Consider the following 26706-nt stretch of genomic DNA (forward strand, 5'->3'; position numbering starts at 1 on the left):
GCCTACCCCTGGCTGCTATTCCTTCCCTGTTGCACTGCACAGGTGATGCTCTTTCTGTCCAAAGGTGCCTCCATGTCTGATGCTCATCAGCTGACTTGGAGCTTAGATCACAAAATGCAACCAAATTGTGTAAATGTCTGTGCTGATGTTCAAGTTAAACAGACTCAGTTACCTTTAAGATAGCCAAAAGAGGGTGCCATAAGGGCTGCTTTTTCATTCGGTTTGAAACTTTGCTCCACCTTTCTCAGAGTCTGTTTCAAATTTTTCTTCTTCCTCATGAGCGATTCATATCCCAGCATTTAATGATGAGCAGACTAGATTAATTTACCACTGCTCCAGTTCCTAGAAGTTGCTGAAAGAGAAGGGTTTGAATTTCTGCAGTGCTGGTACTTAGTGAACATTGTTTGCATACATTGGAATGTAGCACCTGACTGTATTTTTGATACTTTCTCAATATATCTTCATTTTGATGAGATTCTGCAGTTAAATAAGTTGTAGGCTGTGCCTCTTTGTTAGAGAAAAGGTCTTGTGTTGAACATTGCATTTGACCTAAGTGCTGCTCTTTCTGTTCTGATAGCTTCTTTGCTATAGTTACAGTGCAGTGTGGTATCAGACTGTACTCACCAGTGTCATGTCCTCTAAAATATTTTGCTCTGTCTCTGGCAGGCAAACTTCATCATCTAACATCTCTTGTTGCCTGATACAAGCACAGTTTTCAACTTTCAGATGGCAGCAGCACTAATTAGTGGCATGTCTTTTGCCATGCTAGATGGTGAGATTGTTTATAGCACCAACTTAAAAGTACAATTTTTATTAAGGTGATTCTGTGCCTTCTGGATCAAATACAATTACAGGTGATTTCCTTAAGCAATTAATCTTTTCTAACCTGCAAAATGCTACAGTATTTTTTAATCTAAACTCTAAAGTGAACAGGATTAGTGAAGGTAAATATTCCATATAAAATGTAAAATTACCTTGAAAGTAGGCATTTGTGGCTGATTAACCTGAACTTTTTTTAGTAGGTGCTTTTTGGTCACTGGCAATGAAAACACAGGTAAATAATCAGAAGCAGATGGGTGATTTCATGGAAGAGTAAAACAATGATGAAGGTAATGTTGCTTAGAGTGACTGTGGGTATACAAAACTTGGCAGCACAAGGTCCTTCCAGGGCAAACTGTTTGAGCTGAGCCTACGTTGAGCAAGTGGATGGACCAGAGATCTCTGGAGGTCCCTTCCCACCAGTATCATCCTGTGATTTTCTCAGTACAGCATTAGATTGTCAGTACAAGCTCCAGCCTGTTCTAGATCAGTTCCCAGTTTTGTATTCCTAATGCAGAAAATCTTCTGCTTTATAATACACACTTGCCATTGTTTTTTGATTGTTTGTTTGTTTATTCTATTAGTCTTTGGTTTACTTGCTAGTATTCAGCCGTGCTCCTTGTTTTTATCTTCTGTTAAGTACTTGCCCAATTTCATCACAGTTCTGAGTTGCTGTTCACCGTTGGTAGAATTTCACTTTCTGAAAAACCTATGAAACATGAGGGCAAAAAAAATCACTCAGTTGTGATGTCCCTTGGGCCTTCAAACCACTAGCAGACCCCTCAGCCTACACTGGTTCTCACATTCAAGCTGTCCTGTCGAATTCATATAAACATATGAAAGATGCTTTGAGGCTCGTATGAGAAAAATGAGCAGAATCTGATCTGTAGGACTATAGCTATGTCTAAAGTACATTATGACAGATTAATTTTAAACCACACATTTTTAAGAGAAAAGCAGTAGAATTATATTTATCCCCAGGTAAATGCAGGTGCCCCCTGTATGAATTTCAGAGTTAGTTATAGTCATTGTGACTGGGGCATTAGAACATGTTTCTTATGTGCTTCTTGGGAACTTGGGATAACGGAGCCCGTTAGAACAATGGATCTGACCAGGCCGTCTTCCTGTTCATGGTATTAGTTCCACCTTTAATAAGTGTAGCTTACATTATGTTTAGATTGCTGTTCTTAAGTTCAAAGTTTACTGTCTTTAAGATACAATAGGAAATTTCTTTGGCCACAGATACGTTTCCACAGATAAATTCTTTGTAATTACATTTAACTCAGGTTAGTCTGTAAATATAATCTTTGAGCTTCATTTTCTTTGTTGTTAGCATGTACCATTATTCTTTATCCCCTTTGCATTATTCTTTACCCCCTCTCCTCTTCCTTGGCCAGAACACATCCAGCCAACAGAACACATCCTACCAGAAGACCCAGACAGAGCACAGGCTTTCTGTTTCACTGATCTGCAGATTATAAATGATTTGCTGAAACTAAAGGGTTATACTTTATACTGCAAAATTATTTTGCAATCTCTGCCTCGTCTTTTGCTTCCTTAAGCACAATATCCATTTTGATGTTATGAGCACTTTATTGCTCTTTTGTTTTCCACAAAGCCATTTTCCAGCAAAGTAATCTGGGATTTCTACCTGTTATCCTAGAACATGAATGAACCAGAGATTACAGAATGGTCAAGCCAATTCACTCAGATAAATCATGTTTGGGATGTAACAGAAATCGTGGCAGCAATGATCCTGCTACTGCTCTAACACTGTATTCAACCACAGAACTACAAGCTGTGGTTGCTGGCAGCTGGTACACGTCTGGGTCAGCCACTAGTCCAGGTACTGCTGTTCAAATCAGAGGATTTTAAGCTGCTTTGTTTGGGTTGGTTTGTTCGTTTGTTTACAGACGGAGCCTCTCCTGAGTATTTTACACTAAGCCAAAACAAACAGTCCTGTAAGGGACTGCAAGATTCCCCTGGGACTTGCAGAGCTGTGTAGCGTGTGATTCACTTACCACCATCTTTGATGAAATTTGCCAAATAACATCTATTTATTGTATAGTGTGTGGCTGATACCACCAGGGAAGCAGTTCCACTGGCAGATGAATGCAAGGTCAGGCCTTGTCAATGCAGATGAAAATTTGCAATTAGTATTCTGTGTCTTACTGCTAATAGACCATCTAATTAGGAAGTTTGTCAGTACCAATAATCTTCCTGTGAGCTCCAAGGTTACAGGAGTACTTGAAAAATGAAGCAAATGGTGTTTTTACAACAGCACTGATCTGTTAAGTGCTAAACAGGCTGGAAATTTATATCTTACCTCTGTGCTTTTCACTGTAGCAGAATAGATTTGTTGACTTTTGCGATTTGCAGGTATTGCAATTGGCAATGGAAGTACAGAACTCAGTACTGATCAAAGAGAAACAGTTGTAACAGGAAAATAGAGAAGATTCTTAATTACTCCCAATCTCTAATGTCAGTTTTTCCCCTTTTTTTCCATTCGTTTACTGTATTGCCTCTTTGCAACAGGGCTTTGAAAAACACCTGACGATTTGAGGCTCTTTAATTTACAGGTTACCAGTTGAAGGATGTGACTTCCAGAAAATGCAAAGCAAAACTTCCCTGCAGGCATCTCTGAAGTGTCTCAGCATGGGTCTTGGCAAGTATTAAATTCCTCTTGAAAATCTTGGCCTCTGTGCTAAAGCATTGGATAATATTGTAGTAACAGTAGGTAGTAGTAAGTGCCCCAAAGGAATATCAAGTTCCTACTAAGTATTGGTTAAGACAGCATTCATCTTAATGACAATGCATTTCTCATAGGCTGCACTTCTGTACCAAACTACATTCTGAAAGACTGTCAGTTTGAATTATATTGTTCACGAGGTAAAAATGAAATATTCTGGCTTCTAAACTTGTGTTGATTTAGAATATTTCACACCTATTTCATTCACTAAGGGTGACACTGACTTCAGTGACAAGGACATACATATAGGTGATATGATGTCACCCTGTTCCCATGCCAGTCAAAGGAAAACATCTGCTGGATGTAAATGGCACAACTGGACCTCTGAGCATTGTGTTGGATGTGATGGAGCAAAGAGTGTTATAAGTTTTAAGTATATAAGCTATATATATAATATATAAATAAGTATACAATTTATAACTTATCTATGTTCTGGTAGTATCCAGAGGCCCCCTTACATCACCAGACAGTTTGCTTCTGACTTCAGTCCCTTAGTTGCATCTTAAATTTTCTCAGGGGGAAGGGAGGATATGCCGATAACTTTGCACATGCTGAACTTTATCTTGTTTTAGGTATCAAGATTTCTTTTGTTTTAAAAAAAAAAGAAAAAAAAAAAAAGGTATTGTTATTAGTAACTTCCTCCAGTACAGCTGTTCTATTATACTACTATGTTTTTTTGTGCACCAATAGCTGCTGAGTGATTTTTTTGTCTTCGCATCCATGACTTCAGCAGCTCCATTCACCACACGCTGCTTTGTGTAAATCAGTCTTCTCCCCATAGGACTTCTGAAGACTTTTGCCCCAGGTCCTCAGCTCACCTCCAGGAACAACTCACATGTTTAACGAATGGGAGGTGCTGAGCTCTTCTGAAGATGTTGTCCTGAATGTTGCTAAAGAGTAGAATTGAACTAATTCTAGAGACACAGTTCATACAGCTCTCTCATACATATTTTCTTAAATAGGATTAATCAGAATGAGTGAAGCAGCCTGTGGCAGAATCTGACCACTGAAAAAGGAGTCAAATGAGTCGTGTCAATCCTGACCAATGCCATTCAAGTCAGACTTCAGCACTAATTTAATGAAGTAGATTATTAAAATATGTCTGTATAGAATGCTGTCTTTAAGTAAGGTGAGAAATCAGTATCTCAAAGTAAATTATTACTCTAAATTTCATTTTGATATGATCATCACAGCTGGCTAACTCGTTAAGATATGGAATTAACTTTCCAAGGGCCATGCATGCAGAACTTAATGTACATGTTGTTTATTAGCAGCTGTGGAGACCAGTCCTCTGATAGACTGCACCATTTGTGACCGATTAACATGATTCCGTAACAGATTCTGTAATGATCTGGCATTTGTTTAGGACCACATCCTGCTGGGTTTCAGAAGTCCTGCTGGTTCAAAAAGTAGCTGTTGCACTTGTAAGTCAAAATGGGATAGAATAAAAACTTTTGTACCTGGACAAAATTGGCTCAGATCTCACAGGTTCTCTACTGATGGTAAGTAAAATGTGTCCTTCAAAATTTCTGCACAAAAGTAAGCACAAGTAGTTTGGGCTGTATACTGCTGTAAATGGGAATTGTTTTCCAAAACCTGAGCAAGAGTATGAACATAGATGGTCATCTCTCTCTACAGTACAGTCTTTGAAGCAGAGCTGATGAGCGATTTTTGGAGCCTTTTAGATAGGAGAGGTGGGTTTTGTTTGTTTGTTATAATGGTTTTCTATTTAAATTTGCCTGGTGATGCTGTGGCTCTTTTTTTTTTTTTTTCCCCAATGGGCAAGTAAAATAAGTTAAGATTCCTCCAACCAAACCTTTCAACTAATCCAAGCCACTTCTAATGGGAAATATTTTCAGGATTAATTCTGTACTTCCAGTTCTTTTTAGTTAAAATATTTTTCTTCTATTCTGCTTGCTTGCACAATGCGTATGTTAACTACTCCTTTTTTGACTGAAAGCAGGTTTGCTTTGCTTTGGGTCTTCATTTATACCACAGTGATGCTTCAGTAACAAATTCAGCGCATTCATTATGTGGCTTTTTTTTTTTTTTTTAATATTTTTTTAAATCATAATGAGCAAAGTAATACAAGAAATAAGCTTTCTAACAGCAGCCTTTCATTCTGACTGTAAGTGCAATGGGAGTGCATCATAGATTATGTAAGTTGGGCTCGGGTGAATGAATAACACTCATATAACCCTAAAACCTTCTTCAGTTTTTAGAACTGGATGTCTCTTGGGAGGAAAAAAATGTGTTGTAAATTATACATACCCTTGGCTTTATGCTTCAATATAAAGAACATCTAAAAATTATATGGATCGTGATTATGGAGGGTATGGAATAGCACTGTAATCTCTTTCTACACCTTGAAACACCTTGCTTCGATAACAGAGATGGATCTGGATTGCCTGACAACTGTAACCATGTGAGGGCTCAACACAAAGGAAATGAGAAGGGCTCTGAAAAGCTCCAATGAGCACTGAGCCGATAGGCCTGTCTGGCTGCATTTTACTACTAGCTGTCCTTGTAATTACATACTGGACATTATCAGGGGACACAAAGGCTTAAATGCTGTTGGTAATTTGTCAGGTTCATGTGCTACGCTTCTAATACCACTGCCATCCTTCTTGTTATTTTGCCCCAAATTCTGTTTTCTGCCAGGCAGTGCAAGAGTGGTGCAACTGTGTGACTGAATAGTCCAAATACCACAAAGCATCTGTTACATCCAGACCACGCAGCCACAGTTGGCTCTCATTGCACAACAGGTGCTGCGTTACTTGTATTGCAAAGGTCCTTTTGGAGTTTGTAAAGGGATTCTGTTCTGATATCATGGAGAGGCATGTCAAAGAGCTGCTTTGTGGAAAGAAGGATTACTATTTTATATGTAATTCAACAAGAAGTTTGTATCCAGGCATAAGTAAACTACATGTGTTCCTACACACCCTAAACAAGCTATGCTGGCTAATAGATGTGGGGTGTTAAGCTCATGTGAAACTTAGCATTAACATAGATAGACTGCTTATAGCGTTAAAGATAGGGCTAATTTAATCTTATTATAAACTTGGTTATTCAAAATGAACTAGTTCTGTATCTTTTCCTTTTGCTGTCACAAGCAAAGCACTCCTGAGACCCCTGGTGGGCCACGACTCAGTATTGACCTGAACAAGAACTGGCCTTGGCACACTCAGTGCCTCATTTGTTCAGCTCTGCTGAATCCTTAGAGTAAAATATTTAATCCCTTGGTCCATCAGTCTATTTCTATGTTAAATATGCCCTCATGTTTTAAAGTAAAATAAGAGTTGGAAGCTCCGTATATCTCTGCAAGTATACTAGATAAAAGACCTAGCATCCTCAGTGTAAATCAGTACAATGTCTTTATATGAGGCTTTTCATGGCAGAACTCCTCTGCTTCATGTTCTCTGTGAACCTGAAGAGATAGTCTGACCTTTAGGTTTCCAGGTTTCCACAGTGAGAGAGAATATATATTGAAAGATAACCATTTTTTAAAGAAAAGAAACTGCTTTACTTAGGGGTGAAAAGCAAAGTCTATGGACAGCATAGAGACAGAGACCAGAAAGGCTCTGGCTCTTACTCAATGGCCCTACAAACACCACCACCACAAACACTCCAATTACCCAGCACTTTCTTCTACCCAGTGATTTAATTGGGCCTGTCAACTAAGGATAATTGGTTTCTGGCTGACTGAAAAAAGTGACAGTGACAACAGCTTTCTGCTTTCCTTCATTATTGAAATTCTTGCACTGTATCAGGGCCTCAGCACACAAGACACTCCTGTAGCACTCACAGGTCCTTCGTTGTGCAGGGCAACAGAAACACAGCGATGTAAGACGTGCAGAAAATATTTCAAGCTGTTTACCACATAGTTTTTCATGATGCAAGAAATTTTGAGCCAAGGTTATTTCTGTAGAGCAAAGCCTGGTTTTGCTTGTTTTACTGGAAATTTGATAGTACTGTTGCAGCTGTGACAGTCCAAGGCTATAAACAAAGCAAGGTTTATAGGGAGAAGCAATACCTTCCATTAATCCAGTTGATAAGACCAGAAAAATAAAGATAATTTGGGGCACATTAACTCTTCCTGAGGTCATATACCCAAAGCTGGTCTGGTTTTACTTCAAATGGTCACATATGCTATCTGAACTAATCAGAATTGTTACATTTCCCCCTGGTTTTTGCCTTGATCATAGGAAAATAAGTCTTTGATGCTAGCGATGTATTTTCATACAAGCTTTAATTTGTTCTTTTGAAGGCATGGGATAAAACATCAATTGACATAAATCCTTGCTGCTTTGCACAGCTTCAGAATGGGGAGCACAGCTTTAAATAACAGTGATTTTTGTAGCAATGCTTGTATTTTCACATCAGCAGAGGGTAATACCAGGTATTTCTTCTGCTGTGATTTTCTCTCAGCTTTTCTCCAACTCTTCTCCCTTCCTGTAGGTTGTCAGGCACCAGAGGAGCTGGTGGAGCAGGGAAAGACAGCAGTGACACAAGCACATACACAAGTGAGTTCTCTCTATCTTAAGGCTTCTATGGCTGGTGTAGTTTCAAAGTGCAAACAGAATGCAACACATCCATAAACCCTTTCACTTCAAGATTAATTTAAAACACTTCTGTGTATGTGGTGGCTGTCAACAAAATACAAAAAAATAAATAAATAAAAAAAAAAAAATCAGTGTAGAGGAAATATAGGTTTTGTGGGTTTCCCGTAGCCTACACATTACTGATGAAAGGAAGGGAGAGAAGGCATCTGGGATACAGTGTGACTGACAGGCTGGCTCATGTTTCAGCAGTATCAGAGAGTGAACCCACAGCAAAGCAGGTCTAAAATTCCTAGTGAAACAGGCACTTGCCTTCGATAAACGTCACAGCCAAAGTGGAGGCGGCAGTTTAGAACGTTTATGCTGCTGGATTTATAACTGGGTACTTGCAGCAGACAGCTGCTAAAGAATGTGTTGGAGATAAATGGGAATTACTTAGCTAGATCTTAAAGCTTGCAGCTACATGCTTAAAATCAGAAACGATTCTCTTTATGCTTGTTGTTTAAATTGTACTTGATTCAAGTATCTGTCATAGTCTTGTATCTTAGAAATGAAGATTCTGAGCTGAAGAACAGGTAGTTCAAGGTGAAATTTCATCTTCTAACATCAAACTCTCTCGCACAAAGCTACTTCATCATTTCCAATATTTTAAGAATATTTGTGATTAAAATACTATTTTCTTGGAAAAATCCAGGCATGTATTTGCAAATCATAGCCTCACAGACATGAGCAAGTGCATTTTCTTTGATGCTGTTTCTCTTTATTTAACACAAAAGCCAGCCTTTTGTCTATGTGAATGTTCTATTACGTAGCAACAAGATTCAGCACGAATAGGTACTGGAATAAAAAGGATTCATACAGTTACATTTAACCTGTACCATTTTAACTGTAGAGGAATTGCTATTAGAACCCTGAGGGCGGTGAGCGCAGCACAACGACCGCCACGAGGTGACGAACGCTCGGAGAATTTCCGCTATTTTTATTGCAGGACAACAAGCGGTTCTGGCGTGGCACCCACGGCTGATGCGCAGCTGCTGCGGAGCGGGACGGAGCGGGACAGCTGCTGGGCCGCGGGTTCAGATCCCCCTCCTCCCTCATGGTGCGGAGGAGCCGAGGGCGTAGGAAGCGCCGTAGCCGCTAAATGACGTTACAGAGAAAAGCCGTTTGTAGCGTGGAAGTTTCAAGCCGTGTGCGCCGGGCAGCTGCTGAATGAATGCCGCTGGCTTTGTCACGGTATGTGAGCGCTGTGAGCGCGGTGCCTCCGCTGTTGGCGCAGCTGTTTGAAATGTCACCGCTCCCTCCCGCCCAGCACCGCCGCAACACAAACACAGTGCAGCCGGCAGGGGGCGCCGCGCAATAGAACGCATCGCCGCATGCTCGGTAGGCGCAGCGCCGCTGCCTCCTGCCCGCTGGAGCGGGGAGCGCGGCTGCGCGTTGCGCCGGGACCCGGAAGCGCTGTAAGCGGTGTGAGCGGTGTAAGCGGCGGCGGGGCTGCGCGCGAGCAGCGGCGTTCAGCGGCCGAGCGGGTTCACGGAGCGCCCGGCGCCGCGCTGGTGTGTGAGGCCGAGGCAGCGCCCGAGGGCGGGGGAGGGCGCGGCCATTTTGTGTCTCGCTCGGCGGGGTGGGTGCGAGCCGGTGACGGGGGCGGGCCCGAGGCGCCCTCTGCGCTCCAGAGCGGGCTGCACTAACGGCCCCGTCGCCGTCCTTCGGGCGAGGAGCATCGGAGCGGCTCGGGGCTCCGCGGTGCGTTTGCCGGAGGGGAACAAAGGCGGCGGGCCGGGCGGGGCCGAGTAAGGCGGCCTGGCGTTGGCGGTGACAGGAGCGGGGACAGGGCCGCGCCCGGAGGGAGAGTGGTGGGGCTGTCCTCTGTGCGGGGCTGTAATAAGAATAGCGCCCTTGGTGCTGTAAGAATAGCGCGCAGTATTTCATGGGCTATATGTGTCTGCGGGGGCAGCAGAGCTGGCCGCGTCGTCTCGTACTTCTAATAATAGGCGGCAGTGCGATGTGGCGGCCTGGAATGGGACGGGGCTGTCCGAGTGCAGTGAGCGCAAGTGCTTTTAGAGCCTTCAAGTGCTTTTAGAGCTGAGTGCAATGCGGAAAGCGAGAATCTGAGGAGAGTTCTGGCAGAGCTGAGTGCTGTTGTTGTCGCAATTCTTTTGCAGATTATGAAATTGCTGTTAGGTATTTTCTCAAGGAGGTCTGGGGCGGAAGCAAGTCTCCACAGGAATTCTTCGTCAGTCACCTATGAAGCTCCTGGTTTTAAAGCTGTGCTTCTGCAATGAAGAAAAGGAGACGGCTCGCAGCAAATGTAAACGAAAAGGTTCACCTTGGCCATGAGAAAGTTGCTTCGGATCAGATTCTTGTAGTGGACTGTGCCCAGGAAATTGTCTCCAAGTCTGCAGAAATAGCTCCCGCAGATCAACTTGAATCTGCCCCAGAGCTTTCACCCTCGTCGGAACAAAGGAAGCTCCTCAGCTCCTTACAGTACAACAAAAACCTGCTCAAGTACCTAAATGACGATAGGCAGAAGCGTCCCTCGTTTTGTGATTTACTCATAATCGTAGAAGGAAAAGAATTTAGTGCTCACAAAGTCGTCGTGGCTGTTGGGAGTAGTTATTTTCATGCCTGCTTAAGCAAAAATCCAAGCACTGATGTCGTCACATTAGATCACGTAACTCATTCTGTCTTTCAGCATTTGTTGGAGTTTCTGTACACTTCCGAGTTCTTTGTATATAAAAATGAAATTCCGCTGGTGCTGGAAGCGGCAAAGTTTTTAGATATTATAGATGCAGTGAAGTTACTGAACAACGAAAGTGTTTCTAGCATACAGTCCGATGTGGTGACTGACACGCCTACGCCAGTAGAAACACTAACGGAGCTGACTGGTAAACTGTTGAATAGTCATCAGTGCACTTTCTGTGGCCGAAGTTTCTGTTACAAGAAGTCTTTAGAAAATCATTTGGCTAAAGCCCACAGATCCCTTTCACTGGAGAGAAAACATGGGCTAAAAATGGTTGAGAAAGCAGGCTTTTCCACTCGACGGTCCACAAGAAACCGTAAGTGTCCGGTTAAATTTGATGATAGCGATAGCGAAAGTGATGATGCGTCTGACAGCAACTTGGAGAAAGTCAGCTCTGACAAGGAAACATCCGATAGAAGTGAGTTTGAAGACAGCGGAAGTGAATGCAATGCTGATGAAGAAGGACAGGAGGAAGAAATGTCGGGTGAGGATTCAGACACCGAAGAGCCAAGTGAAAAAGAGCAAGATACTGAGGAGGGTTCTGAGGTGGCTGATTCGGTGGGAAGTATTCCTGAAGGCTTAGCTCCGGTCATCATTCAAAGCAGTAACAAAAAACTGCTGCAGTGTCCCAAGTGTGACAAAAAGTTTGACCGAATAGGTAAGAAAGAGCAAGTTGGGTAGCGCTCTTCCTTTATTCTATGTGGTGGTGTCAGTTGTATGGGAGATAAAGGGAGCTGTTTCACAGAGGGTGAAGATGTGAATGTCTAGGTGACACCCTTTAGGTCACGGTAACTGGGAAAGTAAACCATTCCTCATAGCACTGGGACGTTTTTCTTATAGTAGCTGCATTGTTTCTTACATCATTTTGAGAGTTTATACAACGAGAGGTTTATGGTGTGTTAGCTCCTATTTAGAGCAGTGTGTTTAGCTTGCTCTTGTTCAAAAAGTTGTTTAACACGACTTTGTTAAACTGCTTTGTTTTCCTTATCTGTTTTGTTTTTTAATTGACTATAACATAAAAAATAAACTTGTGAGTTATTTTGACTTTCCTCTACAACTTGTTGTTTTAAAAGTACTTTGGTTAGTTGAGTTTACAGACAGTCTTGACTTTAGTGCTATCCACGTTTTGTAGATGGGGATAGTGCTAATGAGGTAAAATTAATTTCCCAAATCCCAAGTTATGTAATAATAACTGTTCTGTATTAGAACATCAGGACTAAACCTGTACTTTAAATGCCATGTCTTAAAATTCAAGGAAATCAGGAAAATTTCTTAATACAACACCTTTCTTTAAATAGTGAAATAGAGAATCAAACCTCAAATGTCTACTGGAGGCATTGTATTCATGCTAATAAATATTTTGTTTCTTCTGTTATGTAGGCAAATATGAGAGCCATACACGTGTACACACGGGTGAGAAGCCTTTTGAGTGTGATATATGTCATCAGCGCTATTCAACAAAGTCCAACCTTACAGTGCACAGAAAGAAGCACTCGAGTGATACAGACTTTCATAAAAAGGAACACAAATGTCCCTACTGCAATAAGCTGCATGCGAGCAAGAAGACGTTAGCAAAACACGTGAAGAGGCAAGTCTGAGCTAATTTGACTCATGTTTATGAGGGATCGAGTTTTTGGCTCTATTTATATAATTGGTTGTAAGTATCTTTTCAAAGGCGCTGGGGATTAGCAATGTCAAACTGACTTGCCATGTAGAGTGCACAAGAACTGGCTAAATAGTAATTCTGCAGCAGTTCTGTAACTGTTACAGTGTCGTAGGTTTTTATGTTAGAATGCTCAGATTAGCTCTTAGAGTCAGTCAGAACACAAGTCTTTGTAAGTTTTTAAGTTGAAGGAAGGATGAGAGGCCGTTGGTTTTGTATTTTGATATCATACTGCTGGTGATAATAGATGGAAAAACAGTTTCCCTCTGGATTCTTTGAGGTTAATTAATTGTTTGTGACAAGTCTGTGTATGAGGTACTAATATTTACACATCACTTTCTCTCTTTCTTTGTTATTATCCATGTAGTGTTGTAATTTAAACTGTCCTTTGTGTCATCAGTTGTCATACAAGGTTCTAAAGGTCTGTAGTCAACACTGTTTTCCAGTTACTTGTGCCTTTAGAACTGCTTTATTATGAATGTCCTGTTCTGCTGTTCAGTCAACTTTTATGACACACAGAGTTTAGAAATTGATATTTAGTATTTGGGTTATCTTCATCTTAGAAAGTTAAGAATGCTTTCTGCTGCTGTCCTTCCCCAGGTTTCATCCAGAGAATGTGCAAGAATTTCTTTCTATTAAAAAGACCAAGAGTGAAGGTTGGAAATGCGATGTAAGTAGTACTTCAGTAGTTCTGTTTTTTCTTATAGATACTGTTTTGTGACCTGAATGCTGAAGCAAAAATAAGGTATATGCTTCTCTGAATTGTCAGCCAGCTTTATAAATATAAATTATTTCTTCATGTGTAGATTTAGAGGCTGGATTTTGCTCTCTGTGTTCAGAACTCACCAAGATGAATTCTAAAATAGTTTGAAGGGCCCGTTTTTGTCATGTGATTAGCTATTACTTTTATTGAAGTACATCAATTTGCAGATGATTAAACTTGAGAGTTATGAATACTTAAACAAGGAAGCATTTGTTCATCTGTTGATTACACGCTTCAAGCACTGACCTTAAAGTGTATGTTTTGGGAAGGCATTGAAAGCGTATGTTAAGCATGAGATGTTTTCTCATTTAACTATGTGTGGAATTATATCTACTGTAAAAAGAAAAGTGCAGAATTTCCATTCATTCTGCATCTGCTGCCAGATAAAGTTTTAAGGTTTTAAATGTGGTTTTCTGGTTTTAAGGCAATCAGTGTGCATTTATTTTTGGTTAAGACAGTTGTTTTGTTTAGCAAAGTGCTGTAAGCTTCTATATTATATATATATATATACTAGGTGCTGTAACGTGATATAATTACTAGTCTCGCTTTGTTTATGAACTTTGGCTTAGAAACATACAGGAGAAGGTTGGGAAATATCAACTGTAGGGATCAGTAGCGTTCATTCTGCAGGTGAATGCAGCATAGTTGGAGGTACTGCATGGCTGCCTGAGGGTGTTCTCTTCCAGACGAAGTTACGTTATATGAACATATTACAGATTCCATTTGCTACTAAAGAAGAAACATTTTAGGAGAAGGAATTAATCATACAGCTGTGTACGGGGAGATGACTGCCTGTCTCTGCTCTGCCCTCGTGAGGCTCCATCTGGAGTACCGTGTTGAGGTCCAGGGCCCCCAGTACAGCAAAGATGTGGAGCTGTTGCAGATTGTCTAGAGGAGGGTCATGAAGATGATCAGAGGGCTGGAGCACCTCTCCTGCAAAGACAGGCTGAAGGAGCTGGGTTTGTTCAGCCTGGAGAAGGGAATGCTGTGAGGGGATCTCATTGCTGACTTCCAGTATTTACAAGGGGGTCATAACAATGAGAGAAATCAACTCAACTTTTTACAAGGGTAGACATTGATAGGACAAGGGCGGGTGGTTTTAAGCTCAAGTAGGGAAGGTCTAGATTTGATGTCGGCTAAACTCTTCACACAGAGAGTGGTGTGGTGCTGGAACAGGCTGCCCAGAGAAGCTGTGGATGCTCTGTCCCTGGAGCTGCTCAAGCCCAGGTTGGATGGGGCCCTGGGCAGCCCGGTCTGGTACCGGATCTGGAGATTGATGGACTTGACTGGGGCAGGGGGGTTGAAACTTGATCATCCTTGTAGTCTCTTACAACCCAAACCATTCTATAATTATATTCTATGGTTTTGTGATTCTTACTTTAATAACAGCTAATAGTTCTTATTCCTTGAGGCTTTGATTATCTTTAAGTTGCAAATATTCTGTGTCTCTAATGCATATTTAGAGGTTATATTTTTCTATTGGGATTTGCGTTTGCTCTTTTAAAACATGCTATCAGACAATGTCCCAGTTGAAATAAGGGACAGGTATGACACTAGTTCTACAGCGGCTTATACGCCATCCCATAGAGGTGTGTGTTTTACTGTCTGAAAACAAACCAAAACTGTTTGCTTTATTATTATTATTATTATTATTATTATTTTTTAGTTAGGTTGATTTCTCTTCAGGAAAAGAGTCTGTAAACATCAGAATTGGTAGAAAGAGGGGAGAATGGAGCGTGTGGCTGTTTACATGATACCAATATGTTAGTTTGATTTCATTTCATCTATGTCCTAGTTTGCATAGCGTAATAGATTGGGATTTATGTGGACTCAAGTTTTTCTTTGCAGAGAGCAGGTGGAGTAAATTGTGAAAGTTGATAAATAAGGGAAAAAAATCTGATGATAGCAGAAGTATTTTTGACAATATATATTGTCGTTTTAGATTTGCAAGAAGTCCTTCACCCGCAGACCTCATTTAGAAGAGCATATGATCCTTCACTCTCAGGATAAACCATTCAAGTGTACCTACTGTGAAGAGCACTTTAAATCCAGATTTGCAAGACTGAAACATCAAGAAAAATTCCATCTCGGTATAGAAACCTCCTTCTGACATGTAAACAATAGATTTAAAGTAAAACTTCCTCCACCATTGTATGTCCTGATCGGTTTGGTTTCTAAAATACATCTGCCCCCTTTTTTTTTGTTTTCCCCCAATTCCTTCTCTTTTGGATTTTATTTTTTCAACTTTCTGTTCTGCTGTCCATCTGAGACATTGTATCATATCTACATCATATCTACTGGGGGGAGAAGTAAGTTTACTTCTGTGTTTTAAAAGTGTTCTGTGTATGTTGGTTCTCAGCTGTTGAGTCTGATTCTCCCTCAAGTTCTCCAGGGACTTTCTTCTTATTACCAAATATTTACACCACTTAGGAAGTAGGGAATAGATTGGTGATAGCAATGGGAATTCAGGTTTTGAAACAGATAAAGTGGGCTTGAATATTTTGACTAATAATTCTAAGTTTTGCTTTACAGTCATGACACTTGCCAAAACAACTGGTATTAGGAATAAAGGGAAGGTTTAAGGAAGCTTAATTAAACAGTACTGGCTGTAATAAACATCAGTCATTTATTAGAAGAATTTTTTTCTTTATTTTGTAAATTGATCAGGGTTTTTACAAGTCACTGATGTGTGTATATTGTTTGGTTTAACTGATAATAATACCACATGTGTCTGTTTGCCTGCAGGGCCTTTTCCCTGTGACATTTGTGGGCGACAGTTTAATGATACAGGAAATCTGAAACGCCACATAGAATGTACTCATGGAGGAAAGAGAAAATGGACTTGTTTCATCTGTGGGAAATCTGTTAGGGAACGGTAAGGAGGTGCATAACTGCTTGAACTTCAGCATCACAGAAATACATAGAATAAGTTCTAGCTTTGACTTTCTAATGTGAAGGAAACCACGTCTGGGGGCTAGTATGTGAAAACTTAGTGTGTGAGGCACAGGTAACACATAATTTACTGATGACCATTAAGAACTGTGCATAACATAATTATGAAGCAGAGTATTATTAGAGATGTCTTGCCTCTCACCCACTTCATTTAGGGATCCTGCATTTGCCAGAACATCTTTGTTTGGGAAAGAGTTTTCTCTCTTGGTAAATGCTCTGATGAGGAGAGGAAGTTGATGAAGACCTGTGAGAGTGGCTGAGAAGGAATTGGATTTCTGCAAACAGTTTCATGGAGTAATAAACTGTAAAGCCTTTGCTGCTGTTTCTCTGCATGGAGAAGAATGTTGTTAATTTGGCTGTTTGAAAAATTGAAGTTCCAAATGTTGACTAATAAATGCAATTTTTGTTCATATGCATAAGTAGCAGCTAGTAGCAAATGCCATAAACTTCTAAATGCAGAGCAGTCCCGCAGTGCCTCATTTCCACTAGGAAACTGTCGAAATTAAACACACGTTTTTATTCTAGGTATGAATTAAAAAATGTAAGTTTTCATTAGTTGTTATCATTGTTTCAGTGCAGGCATTAATTAATCAGTGCAGTGTTCTGTGAAAGGAAAACATCTTCAGAGGATTCTAAAAAGTAACATATTTGGGTTCTGAAAGCAGTCAGCTAATATGTTTTTTGTTTGAATAAAGCGAGCTTTGTGTCAATGGAAAAGACTCTAGTGAGTTTTCCTTTGGGAATATTTACTGAAAAGCTCTGGGTTTGTCTTTATTGGAGCCTGTTTTCTTGATTTATTTATTTTCTTATCTCAATATCTGATAAAGTTGCCTGGAGTAGTTACAAGAAGATGATTTGTCCCTGACAGATCACCGTGATGGTGTGTTATCCAGCAGTTTAATCAGTAGGGTGTATGTTAAAACATTGTAATGTGGTAATGAAAGAGTGAACAAACAGTAAAAGACGGTCTTAAAATTCTATGAATTTCAATTTGAACTGTGAGAGTTTGTTTTAAAAAACAAGTCAATGTATATTTATACGTTTCAAGTTTCATTTAAGTTATGCAATGCAGTTAATATGGAAAAATTACTGCTTTAATTAGAAATAACTACTTTTGTGTAAAACCTAGAATACCCTTCACTAATAGCATTTTTAACAGGAACTGGTAATAGATTGAAGAATTTTCTTTCTTCTGTAGTTCATTCTCATACCAGTTCTGTATACACTGAATTTTCTTTTCCAGTTCCTTTGCTCAAGAAGGATTGCTGCCGACTTTGCTGCACTTTAAGTTTTTTGCACTTTGCAAAGGCAATAGTGGAAAAAAAACCAACTTGCAAACATACATACTTATCTACATACACAAAGCAGCTCTATACATTTAAACAAGCTCTGTGAGGAATTAATAGACTTCCATGATCTAGATGTTTTTCCATTTTGATAATAAAGCTTAGAGAAACATAGTGACATATTGTATACAAGACACTGTCAAAATTGATGTTTTCTTCAAAGTACGCTGTCCAAGCGTATGTTGGGATGATGTTATGTTTGATGATATTGTATCCAGACTCAGCTGTTTGGGATACTACCTTTGGATAAATGCATGTGTGTTTGCATAAATTGAGACAGTTATTTGGATATGTTGCAATCTATCATAATTTAACTGAGGAAATGATGATGTATTTTACTTCTAAGTGGGAGTGACATTGCTTAAAATCTAATTCCACTGCCTTTTTAAAATAGAACGACTTTGAAAGAGCATCTGAGAATTCACAGTGGAGAGAAGCCTCATCTTTGCAGTATTTGTGGGCAGAGTTTTCGTCACGGAAGCTCTTACAGGTACAGATTTTTCTTAGATACAATGCTGAGGAGTCTCATTTGGTGATTTATTCACTTTGTCAACATAATACTTTATACTGTGTTTTGATGTATTCTAACTGAGTGCTTTAGTAGCTGCTTTAATCATGCTTAAGATTTGAATATGTTTTAATACTGTGTGAGAAATCATTCATTCTTTAAAAATTATTTGTAATTTTAGCGGTTTCAGCACATAATCCCGTGTAAATTTTGCATTGAAGTTGAGTTTTGTGCCCTAGGGAAAACACTTCTTTGTTAATCAGAGAGAAATTAAGTGGAGGACTAAAATATTGTGTTAAATAAATTTTGGATGTGAGAGCTGAGCTCTGTCCTCTGTTGCTTTTTCAGAGTCATTAAGAATATTTCAACTGTTACTTCCTGATATTTTCAAGAAGCTTTAAAAAAATGAATTTTGTGATAATTCTGCATCGAAGCAGCAGTACAGATTATATTAACAAAGTTGTGTTTGGTGGCCGTATGACTATAAATTCACTAATCTTGAGCAGGGACGTGAAAGTAAATTTGTCTCCATTGTAATACAGGCTTCATCTAAGAGTGCACCATGATGACAAGAGATACGAATGTGAAGAATGTGGGAAAACATTTATCCGGCATGACCATCTGACTAAACACAAGAAAATACACTCAGGTAGGCTTGTTCTTTGAAGATTGTCGCAGAAACAGCTATTTTCAAGTAAACATATTATGGGTTTTCCTTACTGTATATCTGTGTGATGGTTTTGACCAAGTACTCTTAAGGTCTGCTTTAGTAGGGCTCACCTTACATGTTCTCAGAGTTTATATGCTGAATGTTTCCTCCATGTTAACCTAGAAAGCCAAGGGACAGTCAAAAACATGTAACAGCGAATTGCTTTAAACTACAACATTAATAATAAGAAAAAGCAAAAGTGAAAAAGGAGGATTTTTTTAATGAGTTCAGATTTCTTTTTTTTAATAGCAATTTTGTGAAACTTTAATACCACAACAAAGAAGAAGCTGTCACAGTCTCTATCGTAGTTTGTACACTGATCACTTTAATGTAAAAGCATCAAAGAGGTGTTTCTGAAGTTCTCTGTCATGGAGAAGGAGGAATAAAGGAAAGTGGTGGTTGTCAGCCCTGAGAACAGGCAGATAGAGATTATCTAGGAAGGAAGAAATAAAACTAAAAGCATCTCCTAATTGTGCTGAATGTGGAAAGGTTACAAAAGTTATATGTAGAGCAAAGGTGCATTAGGGACTTTCTTAAAACAGAATCCAAAGGGAACATGGCCTTCTACTAGGCAAAATGCTTCAGAGGCAGCATGAAAATATGAAAGTGATCAGAGTCCAAGCTTCCTGAGCCTTTACTTTGAAGGACAGCTTCTTTTTTAGTGTTCAGAATCATGTCTGCTATAAAATAAAGAAATCTTCTTTGAAAACTCGAGTAAAAAAAAAAAAAAATCCTCTTTTCTACTCTATTTGCTTTTTCCCCCTCTAGAAAGTTACATTCTTTGACTGTCCACACTCCTCCTACTTACATGAGAAGAAACATTCTGCCACTATTTGGAAGATCTCAAGATGACTAAAAAGAATCAAGATTATTTTAAGCAGCAGAATAAAAGAAAAAGGTAACTATGTAAATCAGGATAATAAGATAAATGCTGGGAAGCGATTCTAAGTTCTAAAAATCAGCGACTGAAATTAAATGGTATGTTTAAATAAGCTTCTCTTTAATATTCAGTAATTCAGAGGCTATACTACGTTTCCAATTGTAAAGAAGAGAGTAGATGGCTAGCCATTCATTTGTACCTCTTGTACAGTGAGGGTCTGAAGTGTACCTTATCTCATGAAAAGGAATTTGTATGTAGGAATGAGGATAAGGTCAGCTATACTCATGAACAAGAAATGGTAAAAACCTTTGCTCTGATAGAAATACCCTACTTGTTGAACTTTGTTATTTGATAACAGATAATCCTTTGGCATGAAAATCAAGGCATGGAAGAGTTTGATGTGGATCTAGTCTTATTTGTTATGATTACAACTCTTGGGCAGTTAGTAATTTCCAGAAGCTTTAAGTAAAATGTATTTAATTTTGCCTTTAAAGGTGAAAAAGCACATCAGTGTGAAGAATGTGGAAAATGTTTCGGCCGTAGAGATCACCTCACTGTTCATTATAAAAGTGTTCATCTAGGAGAAAAGGTTTGGCAGAAGTAAGTGTTGGCAATTTTAATAACTGCATAAACACATCTGTAACGTAACTGGTTTTGTTAAGACTTGCATGTTCGTGGAGAACTGTAGTTATCTATATTATGCCCGTTACCTTTGTCCTTGGTAAAGATACCATTATAGTTTGAAATGGATGTCAGAAGATTGCCTTTGCAACTGAAGCAAGTTATTTTCACTGTAGTTTAATGAAGTTGAACAAAAAAAAAAAATAATCAAATTATAATCCCATAGATAGAAGTCTATCAAATAATTGCAGTCTTGGTGTTGTTCTAAACAAATGGTTTGTTGTAGTATTTCTTATTATCATTACATACTAATTAAGAGTGAATTATTAGACATCATTTAAGCACTGTAATAATTTCCACTCTTACCTATTTAAGAAGCTGGGTGTAGATTGTTGATTCCGAAAGGAGGTAAATACTTTGAAAACCTAGGTATTTCAGTGCATTTAATATGCACATACTTCATTCCAAAACAACTAACTGTAGAGCTATTTAACATGAAATACATTTTTTTCTTTAAAGGTATAAAGCAACGTTTCACCAATGTGAAGTCTGTAAGAAGGTTTTCAAAGGAAAATCAAGTTTGGAAATGCATTTTAGGACACATTCAGGTAAAAACAAAAATACGTGTGAACTTACTTTTGTATTTCAAAAATGATGGTATTACTTAATTTACTGCAGTTGTTAAGCATTCAGAGTAGGAGTAGCAGGATGCTGCCAGACTTATTCTTCAACATGTATGTTGGCTCTTTCTGAATACTGCTTTCTGAATATGTGTAATTTGAAATGCTGGGAATCCTCAGCATAGGTTTGTGGAATGTCTCCACATCAAGACTGCCTAATCAGTTTAGGGGTACAGAGAATGCTGTATTTCAACTGGTAATCTGAATGAGGATTTGAAACTCATTTGGAAGGGTTTGTGTCTTCAGAGAAAGTCATCGTCCTTTCAAAACGCGATGTATAAACCATGCTTATTTAATAATGGTGCTATAAGTGTTGAAAGAGAGGTGTTTTGTTTTGTTTCTTTGTTAGCTTGCTTTATAATCAGACTGTTGTTATGACAGAAATCCCAAATACTTGGAGAAGGGTTTGCCAGTATAACTCCTAAACTTTCAGGGGCTCCCTTGAATTGTTGCGGAGCATATGTTCTTTGTTTTCAGTACTCTCATTTTATGCTGGGTTCCTATGCTATGCACAGTTCGTCTTTATGCATAAGGTAGAGTTACTCAGAATCGATTGTCTTTACATCTTTTCTTTGCTTCTTTATAGGTGAGAAACCATACAAATGTCAAATCTGTAATCAGTCTTTTAGAATTAAGAAGACATTAACAAAGCACATGGTGATTCATTCAGATGCTCGACCGTTTAATTGCCAACACTGCAATGCAACGTTTAAACGAAAAGACAAGCTGAAATACCATATTGATCACGTTCACGGAACTAAGGCTGCAGAGGAGGCACTGACATCTTCTTCGGAGGAAAAACTAGTGTCCTTACCAGTACCATACACTTCCGATGACAAAGTTTATCAAACTGAGGCTAAGCAGTACGTGGAACAGTCCAAAGCATATCAGTCGGAAGCCAAGACTTTGTTACAGAATGTATCTACAGAAGTGTGTGTGCCGGTGACTCTGGTACCGGTTCAGATGCCTGATCCTCAAGCTGATCTAGTACAGCATACTACTCAGTCACATGGTATTCTTCCTCCACAGCATGAGCAGGCGGATTATCAACGTGCGACAGATCTGTCGTTTCTAGAGAAATATACTCTTACTCCACAGCCTGCGAATATTGTTCATCCTGTAAGACCTGAGCAAATGTTGGATCCTAGAGACCAGTCATATCTTGGAACTTTACTGGGGCTGGATACGGCTCCTACTGTACAGAACATTTCAAACAATGAACATTCGTGATCAGAGCATAACATTCCACCTAATGTACAAAGCCGTTAGCCAACAGGAGGCTGATATGGCAATTGAGATTTATATTTTATATTTTATTTGGACTCGTGAGTCTTCTGCATAGTTTTTGGAAAAACAGGTTTGTTTACATGATATTTGAACATTTAGGCACACTGATGTACACAGAGTGTTTCTTGTGATTTTAAGAGTTTATAAAATATTATAGATGGTCTTTTAAAAGATTATGCTTTGAAATATCTTTTAAGGGTAGTTGCCGAGATAATGTAATTATGTATCTGCCTATTAATTTAATATTTTTTTTTGCCTTTCAGCATCTCACTGAGTTACAGTTATAAGTGTAATAGAAAGCATACTGGAAGAAAAAGGACTGTATCGAATTCATTAGGAATGGTAAGCATAGGCAGTAATACAAAACACAAACTTCAAATTATGTTTCACGTGTAAATTAAAATAGAATCCTCAGGCATCTTTGGAGAGGTTTTAAATTTCTAAAGACTCTGGAGCCAGGGTGATGGAGGGAGCTAGATGATACTCAAAAGGGATTTAGATATTTCATGAACGTAAAACAGGGAACTGTAAAGAACACCAGAAGTATAATTAGGCTACCTGCATTTGATCTGTTACTTTTTCCTTGATCTTAATATTGACATAAGTGTGGAGCTTTAGACAGTTCTGTTGTCTAATTTTTCAGTCATGCTTGTTTTCTAAAGTGTGCCCCACACTCTTAAATTTGAAATCAATGTCATGTAGCCTATAGAGCGTCATAAAGAACTGGCGTGATTTAACCTTGTTAGAGCATCAGTTGTACCAGGACCCCCCTTAGCATGTTCATTTTTCAGTTACCTGTGATGAAGAAATTTGAAGGCAGGTATTTGCAGGACAGCACTCAACTGTTTTTGTTAGAAAAGAAATGATCGCTGTCTTGTGCTGTTTATAAAGCAGAGTCAAGCTCTAGAGAGTATTCCGTGTCTTTGGTTATTTTTAGCTTTTTCTTTAGTGGAAGTAAGGTTAAAAAAAAAAAACACAACTATTTTGGACTATAAAGTCTAGTGTGATTTACCATGAAATCTAGTATAATTTAAGGACTTTAAGCTTTCTATTTGAAGCCTAATTTAAGTTTTTCTTCTTTGTTTGTACTGTGAAAATTATGCCAAAGAAGATATCCGATATCATTTTATAACCTTTGTTATTGCTCACAAGAATCACAGCCTATGGCAAAATTTTCCCCAGTCTCCCCAGTAATCTGCTATTATTAAATTATTATATTAAAGTATCTGTAAGGTGGGAAGCTGGATCTATATGTATTATTGTAACAGTTGGATTTTTCCAGTGACCTGAACACAACCAATCTGTGTTGAGAAGCTCTTTTATCATCCCTGTTCTGTAAACTGTAAACACTGAACCTTTCAAATCCCATTTAAATACTTTGGTGTGAGATCTTGGTTTTTTTTTTTAGTTCCCATTGACTTCAGTGTTGAGCAGTTTGCAGGAGAGGGGCCAGAGCTGCCTGAATGTTCATACTTTGAAGCTTGTGCCCTATTGGATTCTTAACACACCAAAGATTTCTGTTAGCTGTTAAGTAGTGGCAGAGTTGTAGTATTTTAAGTGTTACTGATATTTAAATAGGACTTAGCCAAAGAAGCACAATAAGAGTCCTAAATTTTAAAGAGTTCAGTTTTTGAAACAGGACTACATATGTTTAACTGTTCTATGTTTGTATCTCTAAAGTAAAATTTAGAGCTGAGCTCTGGGAATGTTCAGACTGACATGCTGTAAATATATCTGGTAAGAAGCTGAATACAAGCAAATATACAGCAATAATGAGGCCTTTGAATGCCGCCTTCTGAAAGGACACTATCAAGTACTAACCTTCCTGCTTTCTAACTCCACCTTTATCTTCTTTTATAAACAAACCATTTGTCGTCTTCACACTCCATGACTTGGAAACTGCTGTTTTATCTGTAGTTTTCAAGTTTATATGTACATGTCATGTTACCATGTGATGTGAATCGTGAGTTCCATCATTTGTAACTGTACGATTAAAAGTAAGCTGACATCAGTGGGGTCAGTGCATTTCTTAGAATAAGAAGCCTAACAGTTGATTATTTCTTGTCTCTTCTGGCCTACAATAGAAGTAGGTATTGTAGGATTTCGATGAAACAATGACTCAAAATTAGCTGGTAACTAATTTGTTTTCTTTTGAAGTCCAGTTCTTTTGCAAGACACTGTAGTAAAACACTAGGAGAGAATTTAGAGCACATTTACTTGATAATGTCCTTTTAATTGTTTTTTTTTTTGTTTGTTTGTGATTGTGCCTTTTACGTGTATTCTGAATAATGGCTTTTTCTGTCATCAGTTGATTATTCAGAACGAGTTAAGGTCAATATCTTCAGAAGGGCTTCATGTTTTTGGATGCCCAACAAGGAACAGACTATAAAAAGGACTTAGTTTTCAGGAAAAAAATGAGCTCTATACTCACTGTTTGGATGGCCAGCAGTACTAGTCATTCCTGGGAAAAAAAGGTGATATACTAGTTCTTTGATGTTCTTTTGTCTGCAGATAATCAGGCTAGTTGATGTTTTAACCTGCTGGTCAGGCTGATCATTGCCAGTTGACAGCAAAAATAGGAAAGCATACGTGCTGAATACACAGTTTTTATTTTTCATATCAACTGTAACTCTTACGGCTTTACATCTATTCATGTATAAGCTATGTAAATTTTCATGGACTGGTACTTCATTTGGTGGGTGGAAGTAGCTGATCTCTAGTGGCAGATGGTTCTTTGTGAGAGTTCTGGAGTTGGAGGGACAGAGCTCTGAACCTCACAGCTGTATGGGTCAAAACTCCTGAGGTGTCTGGTACCTCCATTTTAAAGGCGTGTGTACTCTTAATCATATCCCATTAAGCTGTAGCGTGTTCTTAGAATACAAGCTGTGTTGTATCTGGCAGTAATTGATCCAGTTGGCTGTTAGTTGCCAAAGAAGGAAGAAGCAGGTCTCGAAATGTGTGAAGAGTGACGAGTGGCACATTGAGAGACGTTGGTCTTTTCCATGTGCTGAGCTTTGCGGTGAAGGGTTGGACTCCATGCTGGTGCTCCAAACTTCTGTGTAGTTCTGAGAACTTACTGCACTCAGTCTGTGGGTTTTGCTACACAAATTTAATAACTTGTAGCTGTTGACTGGATTGCTGTCCTTTCCTTAAATAGCTTTGTCGGGTTTTTTTTTCTATTCAGTTTTATTTATTTATATTGGAATTTACTCCTTGAGCACTGACACTTTTCCTACAGAGGTATGGTTGTCACGGCTTGTTTTTATTCTGAACGTCAGTAATTGTAATGGTGGTGACACACCTGTGAGGCTGTGGTTGACATACAGTGCTATTTCAGTCCAGATTCCTATTCGGGTAGCTATTTTTAAAGATGTGTCTGGCCAAAACACTGTCACAAAAGATGGACTTGCAGTCATTAAAGAGCTAAACTTATTATCATAGTAATAAACATGAAAGACGATTCAGAACGCAGAGGAATGACTCTTCAATTAAAAGATGATAATGTTTATATTGGTGTGGAAACTCACACAAAGGCTGAATTCTGAGGTTACTGCTGATGATTTGTTTTATATTCCCCTTGAAAACAACAAGAAATCTGTTGGCTTTTTCTTGCATTGAGCGCACACACATGCAGGATTCCTCTTTGCACAAAGTACATTTATCATTAGTCATGTGCATTAGTGCACTGTCACCTGTAATGGTTTCATTTAACTTCATCTCACAGTGATTCGGTTGTTTCATCGTATGCATCAAAGAAACCTGCAGAACATGGTGCAGGGCAGTCACTGTGTTAAACCCATAGCGATCCTCTGCATAGTTGGTAAGAAATGGTTTGGTATAAAGGGATTTGAAGCATTAAATGACACTTAGTTTTTAATCCCCCCCTGTTTTGCTCATGTTAAAATGTTAGTCCTTTTATATGGAAACAACAAGGTGAAAGAAACTGAATATTTTGTCACTGCTAAATGGAAAATACTGTGTTTTAAATGTGGTCTGTATAGGTTGGTATTTTAGATGGGAGTCTTTCAAGTTGTCTTTTATAGGAGAAATCCTTTGCTGTAAGGACAAGTTAGGAAGTGTACTGTGAACGTAGGAGTCAGTCCGACGTGTGATAGCCTTTGTGATGGGAAAGTGAACTTCTTGTGTCTTAACATTGCTGGCTTCACAGGGCTCCTCTGTGGTGCTTGCTGTGTTTTGTTTCTGCCTTGTCGCTTCGAGCAGTGATAGGAACACACTGTGGAAACACGGTCTTCTTACCTTTACAACTCCATACAGATAAACCAAGATGAGGCAACGTTTTTTTTTCGTCACTCTCGTGTGTGTGTGTTACTTTTTATTTGGAAAATATTTTGTAAATTAAATTTATTTAAAAAAAAACAAACAAAAAACAACAAAGCTTTGCCTCAAGTGCTTTTCAATGCGTTGTTATT

General features: G+C 38.9%; 1 protein-coding gene and 1 long non-coding RNA gene across 15 annotated transcripts; both read left to right on the forward strand.

Annotated features, from left to right (window-relative positions):
* The first annotated feature begins 4536 nt into the window (after positions 1 to 4536).
* LOC146759013 (uncharacterized) lies at positions 4537 to 9291 on the forward strand. Its single transcript, XR_014932650.1, has 4 exons — positions 4537 to 4697; positions 4935 to 5070; positions 8027 to 8091; positions 9116 to 9291. It is a non-coding gene; the product is annotated as an uncharacterized LOC146759013 (long non-coding RNA).
* ZBTB41 (zinc finger and BTB domain containing 41) lies at positions 9221 to 26671 on the forward strand. Of its 14 annotated transcripts, XR_014932642.1 has the most exons (13): positions 9564 to 9680; positions 10290 to 11525; positions 12248 to 12455; positions 13131 to 13200; positions 15236 to 15383; positions 16039 to 16168; positions 17986 to 18081; positions 18642 to 18748; positions 19577 to 19706; positions 20183 to 20288; positions 20829 to 20917; positions 21576 to 22346; positions 22540 to 26671. XR_014932642.1 is itself a non-coding variant. In XM_015869344.3 (11 exons), exons 2-11 carry the CDS (start codon positions 10406 to 10408, stop codon positions 22217 to 22219), a joined length of 2718 nt encoding a protein of 905 aa, XP_015724830.1. In that variant the 5' UTR covers positions 9221 to 9360; positions 10290 to 10405; the 3' UTR covers positions 22220 to 26671. The 14 variants fall into 14 exon arrangements, 8 of the variants coding, with proteins under 8 accessions (XP_015724830.1, XP_015724833.1, XP_015724828.1 ...); XR_014932641.1 differs by having other exon boundaries at positions 21576 to 24287; XR_014932644.1 differs by having other exon boundaries at positions 9564 to 9602; positions 21576 to 24287.
* The last annotated feature ends 35 nt before the right edge of the window (positions 26672 to 26706 follow it).

This window comes from Coturnix japonica, chromosome 11 (genome assembly GCF_054131305.1).
Source record: "Coturnix japonica strain WE chromosome 11, WE-NBRP24, whole genome shotgun sequence".
NCBI lineage: Eukaryota > Metazoa > Chordata > Aves > Galliformes > Phasianidae > Coturnix > Coturnix japonica.

Coding starts and splice junctions, on each gene's coding strand:
- ZBTB41 (XM_015869344.3), top strand. CDS start 10,406: ATGAAGAAAAGGAGACGGCTCGCAGCAAATGTAAACGAAAAGGTTCAC. Junction 11,526..12,247: donor CAAAAAGTTTGACCGAATAG/GTAAGAAAGAGC, acceptor TCTGTTATGTAG/GCAAATATGAGAGCCATACA. Junction 18,082..18,641: donor CGTCACGGAAGCTCTTACAG/GTACAGATTTTT, acceptor ATTGTAATACAG/GCTTCATCTAAGAGTGCACC.